The sequence below is a fragment of the Dermacentor variabilis genome, chromosome 4, assembly GCF_050947875.1.
Source record: "Dermacentor variabilis isolate Ectoservices chromosome 4, ASM5094787v1, whole genome shotgun sequence".
Classification (NCBI taxonomy): Eukaryota; Metazoa; Arthropoda; class Arachnida; order Ixodida; family Ixodidae; genus Dermacentor; species Dermacentor variabilis.
This window is the reverse complement of record NC_134571.1, coordinates 1,249,036-1,270,205: the sequence shown is the minus strand read 5'-3', so window position 1 is coordinate 1,270,205 and position 21,170 is coordinate 1,249,036. Positions and strand designations below refer to the sequence as shown.

At 50.0% G+C, this 21,170-nt stretch overlaps 1 protein-coding gene across 5 annotated transcripts in view; it reads left to right on the top strand.

Moving 5' to 3' along the window:
* The window catches only part of Hip14 (palmitoyltransferase Hip14), a 172,023-nt gene that overhangs the window by 18,611 nt on the left and 132,242 nt on the right, over positions 1 to 21,170 (top strand). For all 5 annotated transcript variants that reach the window (XR_012827224.1, XR_012827223.1, XR_012827222.1 and 2 more), the window contains exons 5-6: positions 986 to 1,148; positions 12,756 to 12,881. Coding sequence is in view for 2 of the 5 variants with exons in the window: in XM_075687928.1 (XP_075544043.1) it covers positions 986 to 1,148; positions 12,756 to 12,881 (289 nt within the window). In the remaining 3 variants the exon portion in view is untranslated. The remainder of the gene's footprint in view (positions 1 to 985; positions 1,149 to 12,755; positions 12,882 to 21,170) is intronic.

Sequence of the window (21,170 nt, the reverse complement as noted above, 5' to 3'; positions counted from 1 at the left end):
CGCTACGGAAGGGGTTGACCGTCAAATCAACACTTCTGTGCCTGTCACGGTAGCTTTGCGGCTATGGCATTGCTAGAGGCCGTGGACTTGATCCCCACTGCGGCAGACGTATTTTGACGGGGGTGAAATAGAAAATGCATGTGCACTTAGATATTGGGACACGTTAAAGAACATCACGGCGTCATAATTAATTCGGAGTTCGCCACTTTACCATGCCCCATAATTCGATTGTGGTTTTGGCATGTACAGCGCCATAATCCAATTCAAGTTTAGTACTTTTGCCACAATCCAGTGTGCCATCCATGGGAGGCAGTGGCTATTCTCAATTGTCTTGAAGGGTATGAAATATGGCGCACAACAATGCCTCAAGCAAACAGCTCTTCCTGCGTGTTCTGTGTACTACTCAGACAAACAGCACTGGTGCCCGCAAGGTAACGTTTAACATCAACTCACCACTCTCGTGTTAGGCTAAACGTTTAAGAAATTAAGCTTAACCGTAAACATCACCACTAATTATCGTCAACCAAAGCGTCCCGCACAGAAAGCTTCGATTACGTTGATTCCCACAGCGCGTGGGATCTGCATATTTTTTTTTGCCAATACAGATATCTTGTATTTGTGCAGGGTATTCAGCATTTGTTTGCACCAGTGTCCAGAGAATGGCAAAAAGCAAGACACCTTGCCATTGTATGATCACCATGCAAGATCGTTTTGTTCTACTTTCGAGCATTTTTTTCATTTTCTGTCATCTGGGTTCCACTAGTCAAACACTAGACGTGTGTATGCAGTGTTTTTGCATTCCACAATGTATCATGGCCATAATTTCGCATGGAGCACTTTTCTCGCTGTATTTTAACGGTCCATGGTAGCGTATGTGGATGCACCATGTCTGCAAAAGGATTGGGTTGTACGCATTGTACGATGCTGCACTTTTTCGTATGCACAGCTGAACGCAAGAAACGGCACCATGTTTTTCTTTCCCCAGGAACGACCCGTCCCGCTTGCTCATCACACTGGGTGCGAGCCTCACCATGTGCGACACCTACCACAGGAACACACCCTTGCACTGGGCTGTGTACGTGCGCAATAGCAGTGCGGTGTCGTTGCTCATCAAGGCCGGCTCTGATCTCTTTGCCAGGAATGCCCAGGTGTGCAGATGATAAGGGTTGGTGCCAAGGGCGTGCGTGCGTGCGTGCGTGCGTGCGTGTGTGTGTGTGTGTGTGTAATGCAATTACTAGGCATAGAATGGTGCCTGCTGATGCACAGAAATAGAATGATGAGCCTCTGATTTTCGGAGTTGTGGCAGCTAGTATTGTTCTTGTTGTCGCGTTCATGTTGGCTGGGATCCCAAGACAAGCCGAAGCTGCCCAAAGGTTGCAAAATTGAATGCCTGGATAAACGAAAGCATGGGCGGGGATAAGAGTGGCAGCAACTGATGGCCAGTGCTCTTGGCATAGTCTACCCATCTGTGTGTTCCCCATTTAGAAATATGGAATTGCATTTGCTGAAGAGCTCAAGTGTTATTCTCAAGCAATTTCTTTTGAGGATATGACCACTTTTGTGAAATTTTGCTTTACTCGGCACAAGACAGATGCTGTGCCAAGCTCACTACCTTTTCATAGCATACCGTGTCAAGACGCGAAATCTTGAAGAAATGGTTGGGCTCCGGAAAACAATAGCTTGAGGATGCCGCCCCTGCTCACAGCGACCATGATGATGAGTTGAAATCCTGTCTTCGTTTAATTGACAAGACTGGAAAGGCAGGATCGGCATAGGATCAGCCTTTATATTCTAAAGGTGTTTATGTGACAGAGCTCGGAGCAGTGCAACGTCAACAGTCAGGACAGTGACAGCTTCCAAGCACTAGAGCCATTGCCAAGCAAGAGTGCTCGACCCACTAGCGTGTTGATCCAGTAGCGCTGAACCCACTAGCGTCTCTTTTTTGTTAAAATCACCCCCGGGAGCGATAAGGGAGCCGACCGGCGAACTAACAGCTCGTCACAATGAGCGGGTCGTAGTAAGGCTTTAGATGGTCAACATGGACAATGTCTCGTCCACGGCAGCGCATGTCTGAAGATGGCTCAACTGGTTCTATTACATAGTTTAAAGAAGATGCGCGTTCAAGGGCACGACAAGGGCCTTCATACTTTGGAACCAGTTTTGAAGAGAGGCCAGGGGCAGCGAAAGGGACTGAGAGCCACATGAGCGCTCCTGTATCGAAGGTGACCGTGAAAGTGGCGTTACGGCGAATGCTCCTCTGGCGCTCTTGATCATCGGAATAAAAGCCCGAGCGACGTCACAGCATTCTTCTGCATGTCTGACCGTGGGAGAAATAGGCACGCACTCAGATGCATTCGGCCAGTATGGCAGAATTGTGTTGATGATATGTGAAGGGTGCCAACGATATAGGAAGAAATAGGGTGAAAATCCAGTGGTGGTCTGCGTAGCGGTGTTATACTCGTAGGTTACGAAGGGTAGAATGGCATCCCAGTTCGTGTGGTCAGAGGTGATGTACAATGAAAGCATGTTGCCAAACGTATGGTTGAACCGTTTTGTGAGGCCATTCATTTGAGGGTGGTACGCCGTAGTTGTGCGATGAACAACGTGGCACTCTTTGAGAATGGCTTCAACTACTTCCAACAGGAAGACGTGTCCACAATCACTGAGCAGTTCTTGAGGTGGACGATGCCGCAGTATGAACTGACGAAGCAGGAATGGAGGGCGGCTGTTTCGGTGTATCGTGTGAGGTGATCGACTGCAACAATGGCCTAACGGTGTGGGGTCCCTCACACCCGTACTCTTGGGACAAAGGAACGACAACACAGTAGTGCAAACAATCACAAGGGCATTTATTGCACCTTTCATAAATCAATGCCTGCTAGCCGAGTTGCTATCCACAAAACATGCCGATGGGCGCACGACAAATCTAGAAGTCTGACTCACCGCGACCGGAAGCGAGCGAATATGTTCGCCCCATGCTGGATCCCAAGGCCTGGTCGTTCGCGTGTATGGTCACGCGAATCGTGGCGCGTTCGAGGGCGGCCACGCGGGCGGTCTCGCAGAAGCATGGGTCGGCGCGCACGCGGGATACGTCCCCGCCGCGCGCCGACCCGCCGGGCAAGAGGGTCGCTGCACGTGCGGCACGGCCGTCCCGCTTCCTCTCTCGAACCCAACAGCCCGAGCGCCTGGTCTCCCGACGCCCGAGTAACCCCGCAGCGGCGCGACGCTCGCGCCATCTCTAGCACCGCGCTTGTACCACCCGACCGCCGCGGGCGCCAGGCCACGCGGCGGGCGAAGCCGCCCTGCAGGAGACGAGCCATGCGGGAAAACTAGATCTCAGGGGAGGCGTGAGAGTCACGCATCCCCACAACGGTTACCGGTGTGAAAGGAAGTGGTCCATGCAGATCGATTCCAATGTTGTCGAGCGGCCAGTTAGGGCAGGGTAGATGCTGCAGACCAGCTGGCGAGAGCCACGGTGAAGATTTCCGGCGCTGGCAGTTGTGCATGAGCGAACAAACTCTTTAATGTAGTTGCATATTCCTCACCAGTAGTAGCGTTGTCAGAGGCGCTGGTAGGTTTTGAAAAGTCTCGTGTGGGCACACTGTGGATCAGAGTGGAACGATGCGCAGATTTCAGAACACAGGCTTCGAGGTAGTACTAATAACCACTGGCGGCAGTCAGAGGTGTAATTGTGTCGGTAAAGCAGGCCGTCGTGAATGGCAAAATGGCGAGCTTGATGGCGCAACGCATGAATGGTTGGCTATGATGACGGATCAGTAAGGAAGTCTATGATAATCTATGATGGAAATATATGTATATAATTTTTTTTCCCCTAAAGGTGTTTATTTGGCAGAGCTCAAAGCAACGCAATATCAACCGTCAGGACAGGGACATCTTTCAAGCACGAGAGCCGTTGCCGAGCAAGAGTGCTCGATCCACTAGTATGTTGATACAGTAGTGCTGAACCCACTAGTGTCTCTCTTCTTCGTTGCAGTTTGTATAAACTGTCATGCGAACTTGCTGAGGCATAGATTTTTAATTCTACAAAGTTGCCAATTTGTGGAAAAGGTCATAAGAGGATGCACTGTTTGTCAGTGTTGCAGCACAAAACATGCAGACGATGTGGAAATGTCTACGAGTCAATAAATTTATCATATCAAAACAATTTTGAGGAACTAGATTTGATTGGACCGCTGTATGTGAAGCAGTGGGACGTCGAAAAGGTCTGTCGCTTTGTTCGCATGTGCTATAACTTGAGCCGTACATCTCAAGCTGGAAAAGGACTTCATAGGATCCTTAAATTCATTCCTACGTGTGCTGATGAGGGCTACAAGGTACTGTTTAGAATTCTAACAATACCTCGACTTTCAACAAAGAGCTTTGCTGACTGGAAGACTATTTGCAATAAAAAAATCCTTGACCGTCTGTCTTACGAGCATATCAGCCTGAAAGGCTCCACATTGGGGATTACTTTATCAGCGTTCTTGCCATGAAAAGTATGCATGGGAGCAAAATGTGAGAGGGAACATAACACTCTTCACCAAAGCTATAGATATTGTCAACTCGACACTGATAATCTGCATCTACAATGGCTGCAGTGATCCAGAACCTCTCACCTTGCCACGTTTCTTATTGGGTCTAACATATTCCGTGCATTGAGAACTTTAGATCAAGTGAATCAAAGCTTGCCATCGTGACAGTTTGGGCCCCGGCTTGTCTGTTTTTTCATCTTTTATATGTGCTTGCGCTATGCAGCTGTTCTTAGCATTGCACCACAGCTGCTTCCATTATGGACACAATATGCAGAGGCACATCTGATATTTTAGGGCTCCAAAATGTCTAAAACAGTATTCGTCTTCTTCATGACAAGCCTTGACGAACCAGGAAGAGAGGTCTCAAATAACAAACTGCATGTACAACGAGAGGGAAAAAAAGACTTGGAAGAGGGACCAGCATCGAGAGAGCGGTGTGGCAGTGTGCTCTGTGCTCATCAAACTTTAAAGTTAACTGTGCTCGACTAACTTTACCTATAGGGCAGTTTGTTGAAACGTCTAATAGGACGACAAAAGACATAAGGCGTGTGTTTGAGCATCGTCTGCCACCATCAGAGTTTTAATAAGCATTTGAGGGTGAAATTTTTTTGCAAAAACCGTGCCTCTGTGGTCAATGTTTTTATTGTAGTTTCCAGTTGTAGGAAATGATGGAAAACTCGTACGTACAGCAAAAATTTATTGCAAGCAATATTAATGCATTGGCATTCTTGGGGTTCTTCACACACTTTCAGAGAGCTATATGTGTGATACCGGTTGTCAAGTACGTTTTTTATTTCGGCGAATCCTCGGCGCACGCACACACGCAGTCTGCGTTCCGTCCCGCTGCGCCGCATGCGACTTGCTCCGCCGATTACTTCACTCACTCAGTTCGTTGTCGCGCGCTCCCGGCATGCCGACCGTGCACACATGCCTTCCATATTTTCCCTGCCCGTCATACACCGTTGCCTACTATCCTGTGCCTGCTACTCTACATGGTTGCCTACCATCTCGTGCCTGTGGCTCTACGCCACCTGGTATCGGCCTGTTACCCTCACACGGCTTTAACAATATATCGGTTATAACAATGAGAAGCTGCTGCATGGTCAAGTTTTGTATGTTTTCTATGGTGAAACAACCCACCTACTACAATGTCCTCATGCCGCATTATTGGTTATAACAATGAAGTCTGGCTGCCAGGTGTCGTTGCTGAAAGGTATGGAAATGGAATGTGAAGTGGGGGGAGGGGGGCCTTGAAAATAAATAATAATAAAAAAGAAATTCGAGCTGCTGCATGATCACCTGCCACCCCGACGGCCGCAGCATGCTCATGCAATAGAAGCTGTTTTCCTGCCCTCTCCGCATCGCCAGCCTTGCGTGTTTCTCTCTCATTGCCATCATCATCATCACAAATTTTATGGAGACTGAAAAGTTTGGAGAACGCAGGCTCCCGGGCCTCCGCACGACCCCACTGCACTCAAGTATTTATGTTCCTTTGGTCCATAACGGGGCAGCCCGAGCAAGAGCTGTGGTTTGAACGACCAGGTCTCCGGAGCGCAGCATTTATGTTCCTTTGGTTGATAACGGGGCAGCCCGATCAGCGGCTGTGGTCTGAACGACTGGGTCTCCAAAGTGCAGCAGGGTCTCCCAGTCCTCTCAGGTCTTCAGGTGCTCTAGGCCCCATGGGGGAGGATCTGCTGGGCACTGAGAAAGGAGATGGAGAGCAGAAGCATGAGGTTATGACAGAAAATACAGGCTGAAGTGAGAAAGAGTGAGAGAAGAGGGGCAAGTGCATGTTCATAATTGGCGACCAACGGTTGGTTGTCGAGTGCAAAGGGAGTTGTGGGGTGGAGGGTGCAGCTGATGCGCCACCTTGGAGGCCTGCGTCAGACGTTGAATGTGTGCACATGCTCCTTTGTGAATCCCCGATCGGAGGCCGCAAGAGCCTGGTTTAAAGAATTTCGGGCTAAGAGGTTGATGGCCTCGTTTCCAGGATTCTGGCCGTGTGCGGTCAACCAAATCACCTCCACATGACGGAGCGGGGGTGCAATGGGCGAGTCGAGTATGCAAAAAGCAGGGACGTGGACTCGGCCTCGTTTGAAATTCCTGATTGCAGTTTTGGGATCTGGTAAAGCTTACTGTACTTTTGTGTTGACGATGGCTAGGGCAATGGCGGCTTCCCCTGTAGCTTTGAGGGAGGTGTCTGGGGTGAGTGTACGTGTTCCGATGGGGGAGAGTGTATGATCCACCACGGCAACGACTGTTTCATTGCCCGTGCAAGCTGCGTCTACCCATACAGCATCTGGTTCCGAGCCGTAATATCAGTGGAGTGCTGTAGCTTGAGCTATGCGGCGCTTGTCGTGGTGGTCAGGGTGCATGTTACAGGGGAGCGGCTTAATGAGCAGTTCGTGGTGTAAGGGTCTTGTTACGGAGTATAATGTCGGATTATTGAACGATATCTGGATTCTAAGGGCATGCAGGATATACAGGCCAGTGTCTGTTTGTGTGAGACGAAGGTATTGTGCTTGGCGGTGGCATCTACAAGTTCCCCGACTGTGTTGTGAAGGCTTAGCGTAAGAGTCAGACGGTAGGTGTATTTATCGGAAGGTCGGGGGCGACTTTGTATGCGTGACAAATAAGAGCATCCATGGCGTCAGTGTCACAGTGAGAAAGCTGGAGATGGGGGGTGAGTGCATGGGCTGAATAGAAAAGCGTGAACAGGGCGGTATAGATCACGCTCCCGCTTGCCTTTGTGGTGGCCCGAGATCCGGCAGATGAGGTTTGAGAGTGCCCCTACTGCCTGTTTCAGTCTCCAGAGTGTAGTGGTCTGCTTCTTATCAACCTGGATATGCATACTCAGTATCCTGAGGGTTTCGACCTCTGATACCAGTCTGCCATCCAGTTCGATGACGATGGGAGAGCAGAGCGAGTTACGGTTCTTGGGATGGATGCAGAGTGACCCGGACCTCCCTAGGGAACAAGAAAGTCCTATGCTAATTGCATAGTTTTGGGTCAGATTGGCGGCTGTTGGGTTGGCGTCCTTTATGGCGCCATCACTACCATGGGTGGTCCATAGTGTAATGTCAGCGTAGAGAGTATGTTTCAGGTTAGGAACAGCTGCCAATTCTCGTGCTAGGAGGATGAGAGTGATATTAAATAAGAAAGGTGAGAGGATGGACCCTTGCGGGGTGCTGATGCTTTTTAGAGAGTATGTGGGGCAGGTGAGAGAGCCGAAGTGAAGCTCAGCTGTGCATGCTGTGAGAAATGCCTGAATGTAGGTGTATGTACTGTGGGGTTCTTACATCCGTACTCTTGGGACAAAGGAACGACAACACAGTAGTGCAAACAATCACAAGGGCATTTATTACACCTTTCATAGATCAGTGCCTGCTAGCCGAGTTGCCATCCACAAAACATGCCGATGGGCGCGCGACAAATCTAGAAGTCCGACTCACCGCGACCGGATAGCGAGCGAATATGTTCGCCCCATGCTGGATCCCAACACCTGGTTGTACGCGCATACGGTCACGCGAGCCGTGCGGGAAAACAAGATATCAGGGGACATGTGAGAGTCGCGCATTCCCACAGTACGTGCACCCACATTCAGTGGGGAGAGTTCAGTCATGATCGCATGGTGTTCAACGCAACCAAAGGCTTTGGATAAATCCCAAGCCAAGACTGTCTTGATGTGACCTGGAATGAGCGTCAAAGATGACATAGGTGATTTGCAACATGGTGTCTTCTCTGGACAAATGGGGGTGGAATCCCACCATGCTGTGAGGGTATAAGTCATGGTCTGCCATGTGCTGTGTGAGCCTCGATGATACCATGTGCTCGAAAAGCTTTCTGATACACGAGGTTAGCGAGATTGGGCGAAGGTTTTGGAATTAAATTGGTTTGTTGGGCTTTGGGATGAAGATTACCTTCGTGTGGTGCCAGGACTGGAGGGTGCCCTCCTAACAACACTGGTTGAAGTACTCCGTGATGCAAGAAATTGATCCATTGTCCAGATTACGGAGTGTTGTGATAGTGACCTGGACGGCACCAGGTGTGGAATTGGTGCAAAGAGTCGAGAGGGCTGCTCTAACCTTTGCCTCTGTTATGTTGGTGTTCTGTGTTTGGCTGTCCTGTATATGAGGGAGATGAGTTGGTATGCCGGGTGAGGTGTATGTGTCGCGGAGTTGCCCTTCCACCCCACTGAACACGAATGGACTGCACCCATAGCTCTGTGCCGCGCCACCCTTCAAAACGCTTATGGACTGTGCCAACTGTGCTGACCGTGCTGCCATTGGCACTGCTCCCAGATTGCTCGCTGGCCCCTCGTTCTGTGCTCTTCTGCCAATGAATTAAGTCGCTCATGCTCGTTTTTGTTGGTTGTGTCGAAGTCGTTCATGCCTCGTTTGACTCGCCGCCGAAACGGAAGAGGGCTGATCTGCCCTCTGAACATCAGCAATGCACGACATTGCCAGTGAAAAGAAAGCGCACTGCTATAGATTTGGAGACAAAGTGCTTCTAACCAATGAGGCGATTGTTGCGAACAAACTTGCTTCGGATATCTACAGCGACTGTGACAGCAATGATGGCAGCGACAACGTGGTAGGGCAGGCTGCTTCAGCATTGTCCTTGCAGGAGGCTCTGCAGATGATTCAATTGCCCTGGGGCTTCAGTTTTATGAGGGACTTTCCGCTGCACTACGTGGAGCACTTGGATGTCTTAGAGAAGGATGTTAGGAAGCTTCGCTTAAAGCAAGCAAGGCTGACGGACATAAGGTTTTCTCGTGCAAGCCAGTGAGAGATACATGGCAAAATGCTTGTGGCGCTCTCGCCCCAGTGTTTCTTCTGGATTTGTCAAGCCGAGAGGATACCACGGAAACCTTCTCGCATTATTTAAAAGGCCCCTTTTGGAACCACCAAAGTGATGCCTCGGCGAGTCTGACATGTCACTTGCTGCTTGCTACCCCTCATTGCAGTTGTAGCAGTTCCATTCTTGAACGCCGACAACCATGGCTTGTTACATGTGGTCTGAGTGTTTAGGAAGCAAGATTAAACAGTTAAACGAGTCAACACAATTGACTGCCAGATGCAGGAAGGCGGTGGGGAGGGGTCCTGGCGTCCTCGCGATTATAGTTTTCTCACAACAGCTCTGCCATCGCACTGTTTTTATTTTTACATGCGATCTGGTTATAACAATTATGGATTATAACAATGGAATGTTCATGGCACTTGAATATTGTTATGAGTGGGTTCGACTGTATATGTGTGTGTGTGTGTGTGTGTGTGTGTGTGGGCATCTGTTCGTATGTATGTTTGCAGCTCACTGTTTTCCCGCCTACCTGGGTCACTGGGTAGTCAGTGGTTGAATGGGTAGTGCATTGGGCTGCTGTGCTTAGGTAACAGGGCTCAAAGCTAACCGTCGAACCAACTTAGGTTATTGAGTATGTGGCAATGTGTACATACATGACGCTCTTTAATGTACCTCTTCCACGACATCGGTCTCTGTAGCTGTGGGACTGGGTAAGTACTGTTGTTCAAATTCTTTGAATTTGAACAACAGTAGCTTTGAAGCGTGGTTCGGTGCTCAGAGAATTCGTAGGCACGCCAAGCAAGAGGGTCACCTGGAATAACAGCAATGGTGAGTGCCCCATGGTAGTATCGGTGCTGTGCCCCCTGCAGAGACTGCCTTTGTGACCCTGAATTTGAAAACTGCGTCATAATCTCCAGACACCGAGAACAGCTTGCATGTGAAATCATAGAGGCTGATAAGATACAGCGGCTGGGTGACCTTTGCATCATCATGTCATCTATTGCCCTCGCCAAAAATGAAATCAAGTACCTGGCTGTGATGCAATAGGGGTTCACGTGTCAAAAGCGTGGCAGCTAGGGCGAGTTGGTATGTCATTACTTTTTAGGCTTGTAGCGCAGCTCAGAAAGAGCAAAAAGGAACGAGTAATGAAAGGAAATGGAGAACAGAGTGAGCGCTCACACTGTTCTCTGTTCCTGTTCGTTACCCCTTCCACCTTCCTTTTTGCTCTTTCTGAGCTGCGCTACAAGCTGTTAGGATCGGCCTGCAGGGATACTGCTCTGCAATACTATTTCATCCCGCTGCACGTGCTTCGATCGACCCGCGGTGCTGACGCCCTTCGGAGAACCAGGGAGGATGACAGCGCTAATCCACCATGCGCCTCGTTCGGAGAACCGGTGATGACAGCAGGGCGGGCCACGTTTGGCACCCAACGTATTGTTGCTTGATTTGCCGGGTCGTCATGGTCTCTCTGCAGCAAGAAGAGCTTTCCCTAACAAAAGGGGGCTTTGCGGTACGGGGGCCCCAGGATTTGTCACAGTCTGCCGACACTCATGGTGACTACAGAAAAAAGGCAGCTCTGGAATTTAGAGGCGCAAGACAATGGGCAACCGGCAGCCGCGCTGCGGGGGTCAGCTCGGGGAACCGACGCGCCTTTCAAGACTCAAGATAATGGACAACCGGCGGGTCAACTTCGATGACTGGTCGAACGGTTCTCTCACCTAGGGAACTAGAGACCAATAGAGTGTTTATAAGCGGCTATTTGTCGGCTGCTAGTGGGTGCTCGTCAGTGTGCTCTGTGATCGTACTCATGAGCTGTGTGCTCGTTTGCTGTATGCTTCGTCTTGCAGGCTCCATTTGGGAGTCACGCTAGACTGTGTAAATGTATCTCTTGTTTAAAATGTAAATACTGTAAATACATAAACCTTGTATGCCTAGTTCCTTCCAAGCTTCTCTCTACGACCTATAACCCCTTCAACTGGTGGCAGCGGCGAGATCGTTCGACAAATCCTACAAAGCCTTAAGAAGGGTTCACGTGTGGCATGATGCAAAAGTTGTTTTTCATTACTTTCGCTCATGTGTATAGTTCTGGCGATTTTGCAAAGGAAGATCAGTTAGAACTGGTGGCTCCATAATCGTATTCATGAATTGTTATCCCTGCATCTATGATTAAGTAAACGCAAGTAGTTGTCACTGAAGTGTAGAACCAGCGAATATGTTGTATATGCACAATCCTCGCTCTCTATCCATATGTCAATGTATCCCTGTGCCATATCTAAGTATCTAAACTTTACAAGGGAATATCATAGAGCAGTCAAAATTTCTAGTACTTAAGAAAAGTGTTTTTGTAGTAGTGTTTATAGCCATATATTGTTGTGTGCTCGCATGCCTTTGCTCAAATTCATTATGGAATTGTAATAAAACTTTTGCTTCTACCGTATAATTTTCCGAGCAATCAAATATAAAAGGAGGTGTTCCACGGAATGATCCAGGTGTTCCTTGTCGAATTAATTTTGTCGGTTACAAAGTGGAGGTTCCGTCATCCCTTCCAAATACACATGGTGAAGACGGTCGTTGCACATTGTGTGTGTCGTAAGAGGCACAGTACAGCAAATTATATTATTTATAATATTTTGTCTAGTTTGTATGTAATTACTGTAGGAAAATGTTGGTTTTAAGAATAGCCAGAAAGTAGACAAGGAGCCAACCCTAAAATTTTCCTGCCACAAACCTTCAAAAGTAGCCATTTTGACTCAAAGTAGCCAAACCTGGCAACCCTGATCGGAGCCGCAAGGAACTTGCTCACCAGCCCCGCCTCGCCAGGTATACCGTGTGGCTACAACATGCACGCTAGCGGCGCTATTATTGGCTGCGGCCATCCAACCGACGCGGCAGGTGTGAGACCATATCCAGCAAGTTGGTCGCATGCGGCGAAACCTGTTGAGAGCGGCTGCTGATGCAAATGTTCGTATAACGGATCACCTGCAAAATCGCACCGTATGTCTCGCGCTTAATGTCGAGGTGCAGGATATAAGCGAATTTAGCCTTAAGGTGTGGCTTCACAGCACTGAAAATTTGCATAAAAGTGTGGCTTCATGGCAGCTTTCGCCACGCCGCCATGAAGCAGCCTCACTTTCTAAACTCGTCACATGTGCACTGGGCACATGTGAATATTTGACTATTAATCTTATCTACAACAATGTTATGTTACTTTCTGTATTTTCCTTGTCCTCTTCACATTTGTTTGGCTGCTGTATTCTTTGTGACCATATTTTTATGATGGCTTGTGAATTCAGCAGCTTGATGGTTATATGTCAAGTGCCATGGTAGGTTCAGTTAGGGCATTGTGTTAGAGGCAGTTGTATTTTATTTAATTCTAGGACACCCATGTTGCTGTGCATGCTTTCATTGAGGCCTTTTGTGCAGGGCGACACTCCTCGCATGATGGCTGAGAAGCTGAAGTCTGTCTGGATAGAAGAGCGCCTCTTGGAGGCAGAAGCAGCTCAAGCAAGTGCTCGAGGTCATTTCCTGGTGCGCATTGTTCGAGACAAGGTACTTTTCTTTTGTTCCTAATTTCTAGTGTAACACGTGGCATTTAAACCATACTGTAGTGATTTTCTATTTAATGACAAAATGTTTCTATAGATGACTGATTCTCTCTATTTGGTGAAATGACGTACAGATGACTAGGAACAAGTGAATGTCAACTTTGCAACATCCTCTGTAACAGTTTACTACCTTAATGGTAAGCAGTACAGCGCAAAGCAAGACATAGGGCTACAGAAAAGATGAGGACGAGCACATAACGTGTGGGGATGCGCAACTCTTGCGCATCCCCTGATATGTTTTTCCCGCATGTCGCGTCTCCTGTAATCCGGCTTCGCCGCTTGGCCTGCGTGATGCCCGCGGTGGTCAATGTGGTTGGGGCGCAGTGCGAGAGATGGCGCGAGTGTTGTGCTGCTAACGCCGCCTCACGGCAGGGTTACTTGGGGGCGCAGGGGAGATCAGGCGGTCTTTTTCCCGGCGGGTCGGCGAACAGCGTGGACGACCCGCGCGCCGCCGACCCATGCTTGCGAGACCGCCTCGCGTGGCCGCCTTGGAACACGCCACCGTCCGCGTGACGGAACACGCGAATGACCAAGCGTTGGGATCCAGCATGGGGCGAACATATTCTCTCGCTATCCGGTCGCGGTGAGTTGGACTTCTAGATTTGTCGCGTGCCCATCGGCATGTTTTGTGGATAGCAACTCGGCTAGCAGGCATTGATCTATGAAAGGTGCAATAAATGCCCTTGTGATTGTTTACACTACTGTGTTGTCGTTCCTTCGTCCCAAGAGCACGGAGGAGAACCCCACATCTGGCTGCCCAACGTGGGACTCTTGGGGCATCGGACGATAGTTTTAACAGTTTTGCTTCGTTCGAGACCTTTGTTTGAACTGAAGCTTAGGGCTAGCGCGGATTTTGATCGCTAGCGTTGGCGGCGTGCTTTTTGAGCGAGGCAACGGCGGCTGTAGTGTGTATGAACATGTCAACATGCTAAGCCTTTTCGCAAGTGTTTTTTTTTAATGACATTCGTCGGTACGAGAGCCACGTGGTCTGCATCCTGGGTGAGCAAGGCATAGCGCCCGCTGAGCATATTGGCAAGCCTGAAGCGAGTGAGTACGAAAGCCTCGTGGGTGGTCCGAATTTCTTATGTAAATAGCGTCTTCTAACTCTTTGACTCTGATGAAATCGCGGCTCTGGGAGCCGGGTGGCCGCGGGCCACTAGTGCCACTACGGGCTGACTGGTATTGCGGCCTGGCACCGGGCGCTTTGACACCGTCTGGGACGGTGGGCGCCATCAACTCGGATGCTGTGTGCACCGAGCGGAGTAGGACCACCTCACAGAGCTGACGTCTCCTCGCGGCTGCCTGTTTTGCGCTCATTTTGGGTGTTGTTTTTGCATGCCGGTTGTTGTCAGGGTAGCGACGCTTTAGGCCTAAGGCTTTACGAAGCTGCCTGTCACACGTGGAAGGACACAACCTGGTGGACCGTGGCGTTGAGGTGTTGCAATTCGCTTCCCTCATTCTATTTAGCCTCGCACGAATTGAAATTACTCGTTCGACTCAAGGAAGCGAGCTTCGTTCACATGAACTTAGCATCTGAGTAGCTGCCCGATCTTTTGCTGGCCGAGTTGAACATCGTACCACGTGGGCGATGCGCATGCATAATTCCTCTCCCTTGCACTACTTTAGTGTTTGCCGAATGTGTTGAGTGTACGCAGCGTGATTGGAGTCACCCCTGGCTTGCTGTCACCTGCACATCGTCTGCGCTGCTGCCCCGGACTACGATCGAGCCACCCCGGGCGATGGTGATGCTGTGGCCAGTTCGGCGCAGCGACTTCGGCGGCCTCCTGTATCCAGCTCACAACCCTCGGCGGCGGACAAAAGAGCCGGCGGTCACCGACAGCTACGGCGGCTCTTGCCAGCAGGGCGCGTCGGCTTGAGCGACGCTTGCTCGTACCGACTACTGCGTCGTCGTCTCCGGAGTCCTGGCCTGGGATCGTGCCGTCGAGTCCGCAAAGCTGCTGCTGTGACCGGCGGACGCCAGCGGTGTACTCAGGGACAATGTCGGCTCGCATGCTATGGACAGCGTGGACATTTCCTCGGTTCGGCCACCGTTGCGTTGATGTTACACCGTGGGACATGTCTCGCCGGAATATGTGGTGATTTAAGGTTGGGGGGATGTGGGGATGCGCGACTCTCGCGCGTCCCTTGATATGTTTTTCCCGCATGTCGCGTCTCCTGTAATCCGGCTTAGCCGCGTGGCCTGCGTGATGCCCGCGGCGGTCGATGTGGTTGGGGCGCAGTGCGAGAGATGGCGCGAGTGTTGCGCTGCTAACGCCGCCTCGCGGCAGGGTTACTTGGGGGCGCAGGGGAGACCAGGCGGTCTTTTTGCCGGCGGGTCGGCGAACAGCGTGGACGACCCGCGCGCCGCCGACCCATGCTTCTGCGAGACCGCCTCGCGTGGCCGCCTTGGAACGCGCCACCGTCCGCGTGACCGTACACACGAACGACCAGGCGTTGGGATCCAGCATGGGGCGAACATATTCGCTCGCTATCCGGTCGCGGTGAGTCTGACTTCTAGATTTGTCGCGGGCCCATCGGCATGTTTTGTGGATACCAACTCGGCTAGCAGGCATTGATATATGAAAGGTGCAATAAATGCCCTTGTGATTGTTTGCACTACTGTGTTGTCGTTCCTTCGTCCCAAGAGCACGGAGGAGAACCCCACAAACGCCAACTGAAATCTTATTGTTTGGTGCAGAAGTTCATATAGAAAAACCTAAGGAAAAGAAATATGCGAAATGCAAAATAAAACTAATACCATCATTGCGCACTGTTTGTTCCAATGTTGTCTACGAGTGCCAACTCCCTTTGCGAGAAGTCCAGGGATGGCTTACTTATGCACGGGCATCCTTTAAGTGCCATGCTAGCTGCTTCAACAATGATGTGCGTGCTGTTGTCCATGTGCGTAAAATTTACTTTTGTTAGCTCGAATGTTGGGGTGCATCTGCATGCGCTACAATGCAGTGCTAAAAAACCTTAGAACGACAGAAAGCTGAGCTAGTTGGTAAGGATTCATTATGCAAAAGAGATCCCCAAGATCTTCGAAGCCGTTGCTAAACTTTCAATCCAAGCATTCTAAATTAGTAAAAAACGGAATTGCCATGTCGTGCCTTAAGTCTTCCCTCACCAGATCGTGCATGCACAAAATGAGTGCCAGTTTTAATGCGCAGGTCCGGCGTCTATTAGAAGCAGGGTATCCTAGTGTAGCGGTGGCCACTGTGGCTGAGCACCTAAAGAAGTCGGTTTCGAGAGGGATGGACGTGATTACAGAAAGCAGTAATAGCAAAAAAAGAGTAGTGGCTATTCCGTATATTCATTCAGTGTCGCACAGGCTTAAAAAAGTTGCTAGTAGATATGATGTTAATGTTGCTTTCACTGCTCCCAATAAGCTAAGTAAGATGTGCGCTGCCGTACAGAATGAAAAGGAGCGGGTAAAAGGCAAAAAACGAACAGATATTTGTCCAGTGAAGCACAATAAGAACAACTGTTTTACTGACTGTCGTATGGGTGTGGTTTATAAAATTCCCCTTAGCTGTGGCCAGTTCTACGTAGGGCAAACGGGACGGTGTATCAATCAGAGGCTAATGGAACGTAAAAGGTCGTTAACCGGTGGATCGCCTTCTAATCTTTCGCTTCATGGCTGAGATTGTAACTGCACGCCAGAGTTAGATGAATGCGCGATATTGTACAGGCATAAGAATGAAGATACGCGTCTTATGGTAGAGGCATGGCATATCTATAATGGTGGAAGTGCGTGCGTGAGTCAGCCTTTGATTACTTTACATAAGGAAGAGATTAAGTACCTTAACAGTTATCTCTCACGTAGGCCGGCACGTTTACCCGATTGACACGTGGTGTTACCATTCCTGTGCATGCGCAGATAAGTTTTGTGCCTTCTTTCTTTTTTCGCCTCAGTGCCCCTTCAGTTGATAGTCGGCGTTCGTGTTGTCCACTTCTCTACTCGTGTGTCCTGTCTGCACGCCTCACTTCTATTTTGCATAATAAAAAACCTTCCCTTCCAAATATTGTTGGCATGCTCTCACAGGTGATAGTTTAAACACCTGCTAGTCTGACCAACATTGCATGCACCAAAGGTCAAGGGAATTCTGTACACGACCCCCCAAGCACATTCCACATATCGGTTATGGTGCCTGCCTTCACATTGGGCTTTTTTTATTTCGATCATATTTGCCAGACATAGGAACCTCACATGCACAAACCACTGCCTGCCCTTCTCATCCGTACACAGTAAACTAGTAAAAAGGCCCATTGTTCACTCTTGCTTCTCCAATGCCTTAGACTGCTCCTGCGACCACACACCCAGTGCCAGCTTTCAAACACAGATCACTCACCTGAAAGCCTCAGGCTATCCTGATGGATTACTTGTCTCAATAGCTGAGACAATCTGCAGGGAAAGAAAGATCACAGTGAAGCTATGGTCACTGCAGAGCAGACTGTGCAAAAGGACTGTAAGGTTGCGGTGATTTCATACAAACATCAAGTCACCCATTGACTTCAGAAATCGGTGAGCGGGTTGGCGTATGTGTAGTTTTTTCTGCCCCACACAAGCTTTGTTGACTATCAAGGAGAAGTATTCCTATCACGAAACAAAAAGCCCAGTGTGAAGTGAGGCACCGTAACAGATATGTGGAATGTGCGTGGGGGGTCGTGTACAGAATTCCCATGAGCTGTGGTGCATGCTACGTGGGCCAGACTAGCAGGTGTTTGAACGATCGCCTGTGAGAGTATGCCAACAATGGTCGGAACAGAAGTTTTTAGTCCTGCATTGTAGCATATGCGGATGCGTTCCTGTGTTTGAGCAAACAGAAGTAATTTTTACGCACATGGATGGCCGCACGCGCATCATTGTCAAAGCAGCTAGCATGGCACAGGAAGGATGCCTGCGCACAAGCAAGCCATCCCTGGCCTTTTTGCAAGGGGAGTTGGCATTCCTGGACAACATTGGTGCAAACAATGCACGACGACGGTATTTCTGTTTTGTTTTGCATTTTGCATATTTTTTTCCTTCTGTTTTTCTATATAAACTTTTGTACCAAACAATAACATTTCCGTTGGCGGCAAGCGCTTGTCCTCAACTTTTCTGTGTCCCTATGTCCTACTTCACGCTGCACTGCTTAACATTATGAAAAACCAACTAGCCCAAACCACCACCTTTCTAAGTTTACTACTGTTGCCAGAGCAGACACTTTGAATTAGCATGCCCACAGTATAGTGCAAGCAGTCAAACATCTGTTTAACTTGTCAAAACATGAACAACACCACTGCTGACTGTTACATCTCTTGAGACTTGGCTTCATCTAAAGCACTTGCCACACACCAGTAGCTTCATTGTATTCTTTGCTGCCTTGCTGACCTAAACCTTTGGCCATTCATTTCTACCGATCCTTCAAAATTGTTGTATTTGTGGACTGTGTAATCCCATGCTCCTTAGAAGTGCTTCTTTCTTGTTGGTATCTACTTGAAGTACATTGACGCTACTTACAAAGCTCTTTGTGGATGCGTCAAGATGGCTGCACAAGGCAGGATGAATTTTTAGATGCACAGGCAGTGGTGACATAAATTTGCAGCCAGTGTTGCTACACATATTGCAGCAATTTCTGGGGTCATTAATTATAATACTAATGACGCGTTATATTTCTTTACAGGGTTCTAGCATGCGTTTATGCTTGATATTGTGGTTTACAAATTTGTTACATTGAACAATTTATGTTTACGAACGAGGATGGTAATACTGTGCTTGTCATGCTGGAATAATACTGGATAATAAAAAAGCGCCATCTGTTGCCTTGCGGCAAAGTTTTGTTAGCCATCTTGGTAACAGCACGGCAAAACAAAACTGCTGGCGTGACAGCACAGCTAGACACATAGCTGCTGCTTTCACCCAAGTTTTTTAGTGCCCTACCACTGCTGTTTGTTGCCGTAAGCAAAGCAAGTGATCTGTGGCAATAATCTACTTCAGTTTATTTTCAGAAGTTGTGGGATCTCTCACACCCGTGCTCTTGGGACAAAGGAACGACAACACAGTAGTGCAAACAATCACAAGGGCATTTATTGCACCTTTCATAGGTCAGTGCCTGCTAGCCGAGTTGCTACCCACAAAACATGCCGATGGGCACGCGACAAATCTAGAAGTCCGACTTACCGCGACCGCATATAGCGAGCGAATATGTTCGCCCCATGCTGGATCCCAACGCCTGGTTGTTCGCGTGTACGGTCACACCAACGGCGGCGCATTCCAAGGCGGCCACGCGAGACGGTCTCGCAGAAGCTTGGGTCGGCGCACGCGCAGCATGGCACGTCCGTACCGCTTGCTGATCTCGAACCCAAAAAGGAAGCGCCTTGTCTCTTGGCGCCCAAGTAACCCTGCCGCGGCGCGACACTCGCGCCATCTCTCGCACTGCGCTTGTACCACTCCGACCGCCGCGGGCACCAGGCCACGCGAGCCGTGCGGGAAAACAGCATATCAGGGGATGCGTGAGAGTCGCGCATCCCCACATCCCCCCAACCTTAAATCACTTCTTATTCCGGCGAAACATGTGACACGGTCGAACATTAACCCGTGCTTTGCGAACAAGAAAGTACATGCAACAGTGGTCGCGCCGAAGAAATGTCTACACACTGTCCATAACATGCGAGCTGACATTGTCCCTGGGTACACCGCTGGCGTCCGCCGGTCACAGCAGCAGCTTTGCGCACTCGACGGCACGATCCCAGGCCAGGACTCCGGAGACGACGACGCAGTAGTCGGTACGAGCAAGCGTCGCTCAAGCCGACGCGCCCTGCTGGCAAGAGCCGCCGTAGCTGTCGGTGACCGCCGGCTCTTTTGTCTGCCGCCGAGGGTTGTGAGCTGGATACAGGAGGCCGCTGAAGTCGCTGCGCCGAACTGGCCACAGCATCACCATCGCCCGGGGTGGCTCGATCGTAGTCCGGGGCAGCAGCGCAGACGATGTGCAGGTGACGGCAGACCAGGGGTGACTCCGTTCACACTGCGTACACTCAACACACTCGGCAAACACTAACATAGTGCAAGGGAGAGGAATTATGCATGCGCATCGCCCACGTGGTACGATGTTCAACTCGGCCAGCAAAAGATCGGGCAGCTACTCAGATGCTAAGTTCATGTGAACGAAGCTCACTTCCTTGAGTCGAACGAGTAATTTCAATTCGTGCGAGGCGAAATAGAATGAGGGAAGCAAATTGCAACACCTCAACGCCACGGTCCACCAGGTTGTGTCCCTCCACGTGCGACAGGCAGCTTCGTAAAGCCTTAGGCCTAAAGCGTCGCTACCCTGACAACAACCGGCATCCAAAAACAACACCCAAAATGAGCGCAAAACCGCCAGCCGCGAGGAGACGTCAGCTTTGTGAGGTGGTCCTACTCCGCTCGGTGCACACAGCATCCGAGTTGACGGCGCCCACCTTCCTAGACGGTGTCAGAGCGCCCGGTGCCAGGCCGCAATACCAGTCAGCCCGTAGTGGCACCCGTGGCCCGCGGCCACCGGCTCCCAGAGCCCCGACTTCATCAGAGTCAAAGAGATAGAAGAAGCTATTTACATAAGAAATTCGGACCACCCACGAGGCTTCTGTACTCACTCGCTTCAGGCTTGCCACTGCTCCGCGGGCGCTCAGCCTCGCTCTCCCAGGATGCAGACCACGTGGCTCTCGTACTGACGAGTGTCATTAAAAAAAACACCTGCGAAAAGGCTTAGCATGTTGACATGTTCAAACACACTACAGCCACCATCACCTCGCTCAAGAAAGCACGCCGCCGACGCTAGCGATCAAAATCCACACTAGGCCTACGCTTCGGTTCAAACAAAGGTCTCGAACGAAGCAAAATTGTTAAAACTATCGTCCGATGTCTCAAGAGTTCCACGTTGGGCAGCCAGATGTGGGATCCCTCACACCCGTACTCTTGGGACAAAGGAACGACAACACAGTGGTGCAAACAATCACAAGGGCATTTATTGCACCTTTCATAGATCAATGCCTGCTAGCCGAGTTGCTACCCACAAAACATGCCGATGGGCGCGCAACAAATCTAGAAGTCCGACTTACCGCGACCGCATATAGCGAGCGAATATGTTCGCCCCATGCTGGATCCCAATGCCTGGTCGTTCGCGTGTACGGTCACGCCAACGATGGCGCATTCCAAGGTGGCCACGCGAGACGGTCTCGCAGAAGCATGGGTCGGCGCACGCGCGGCATGGCA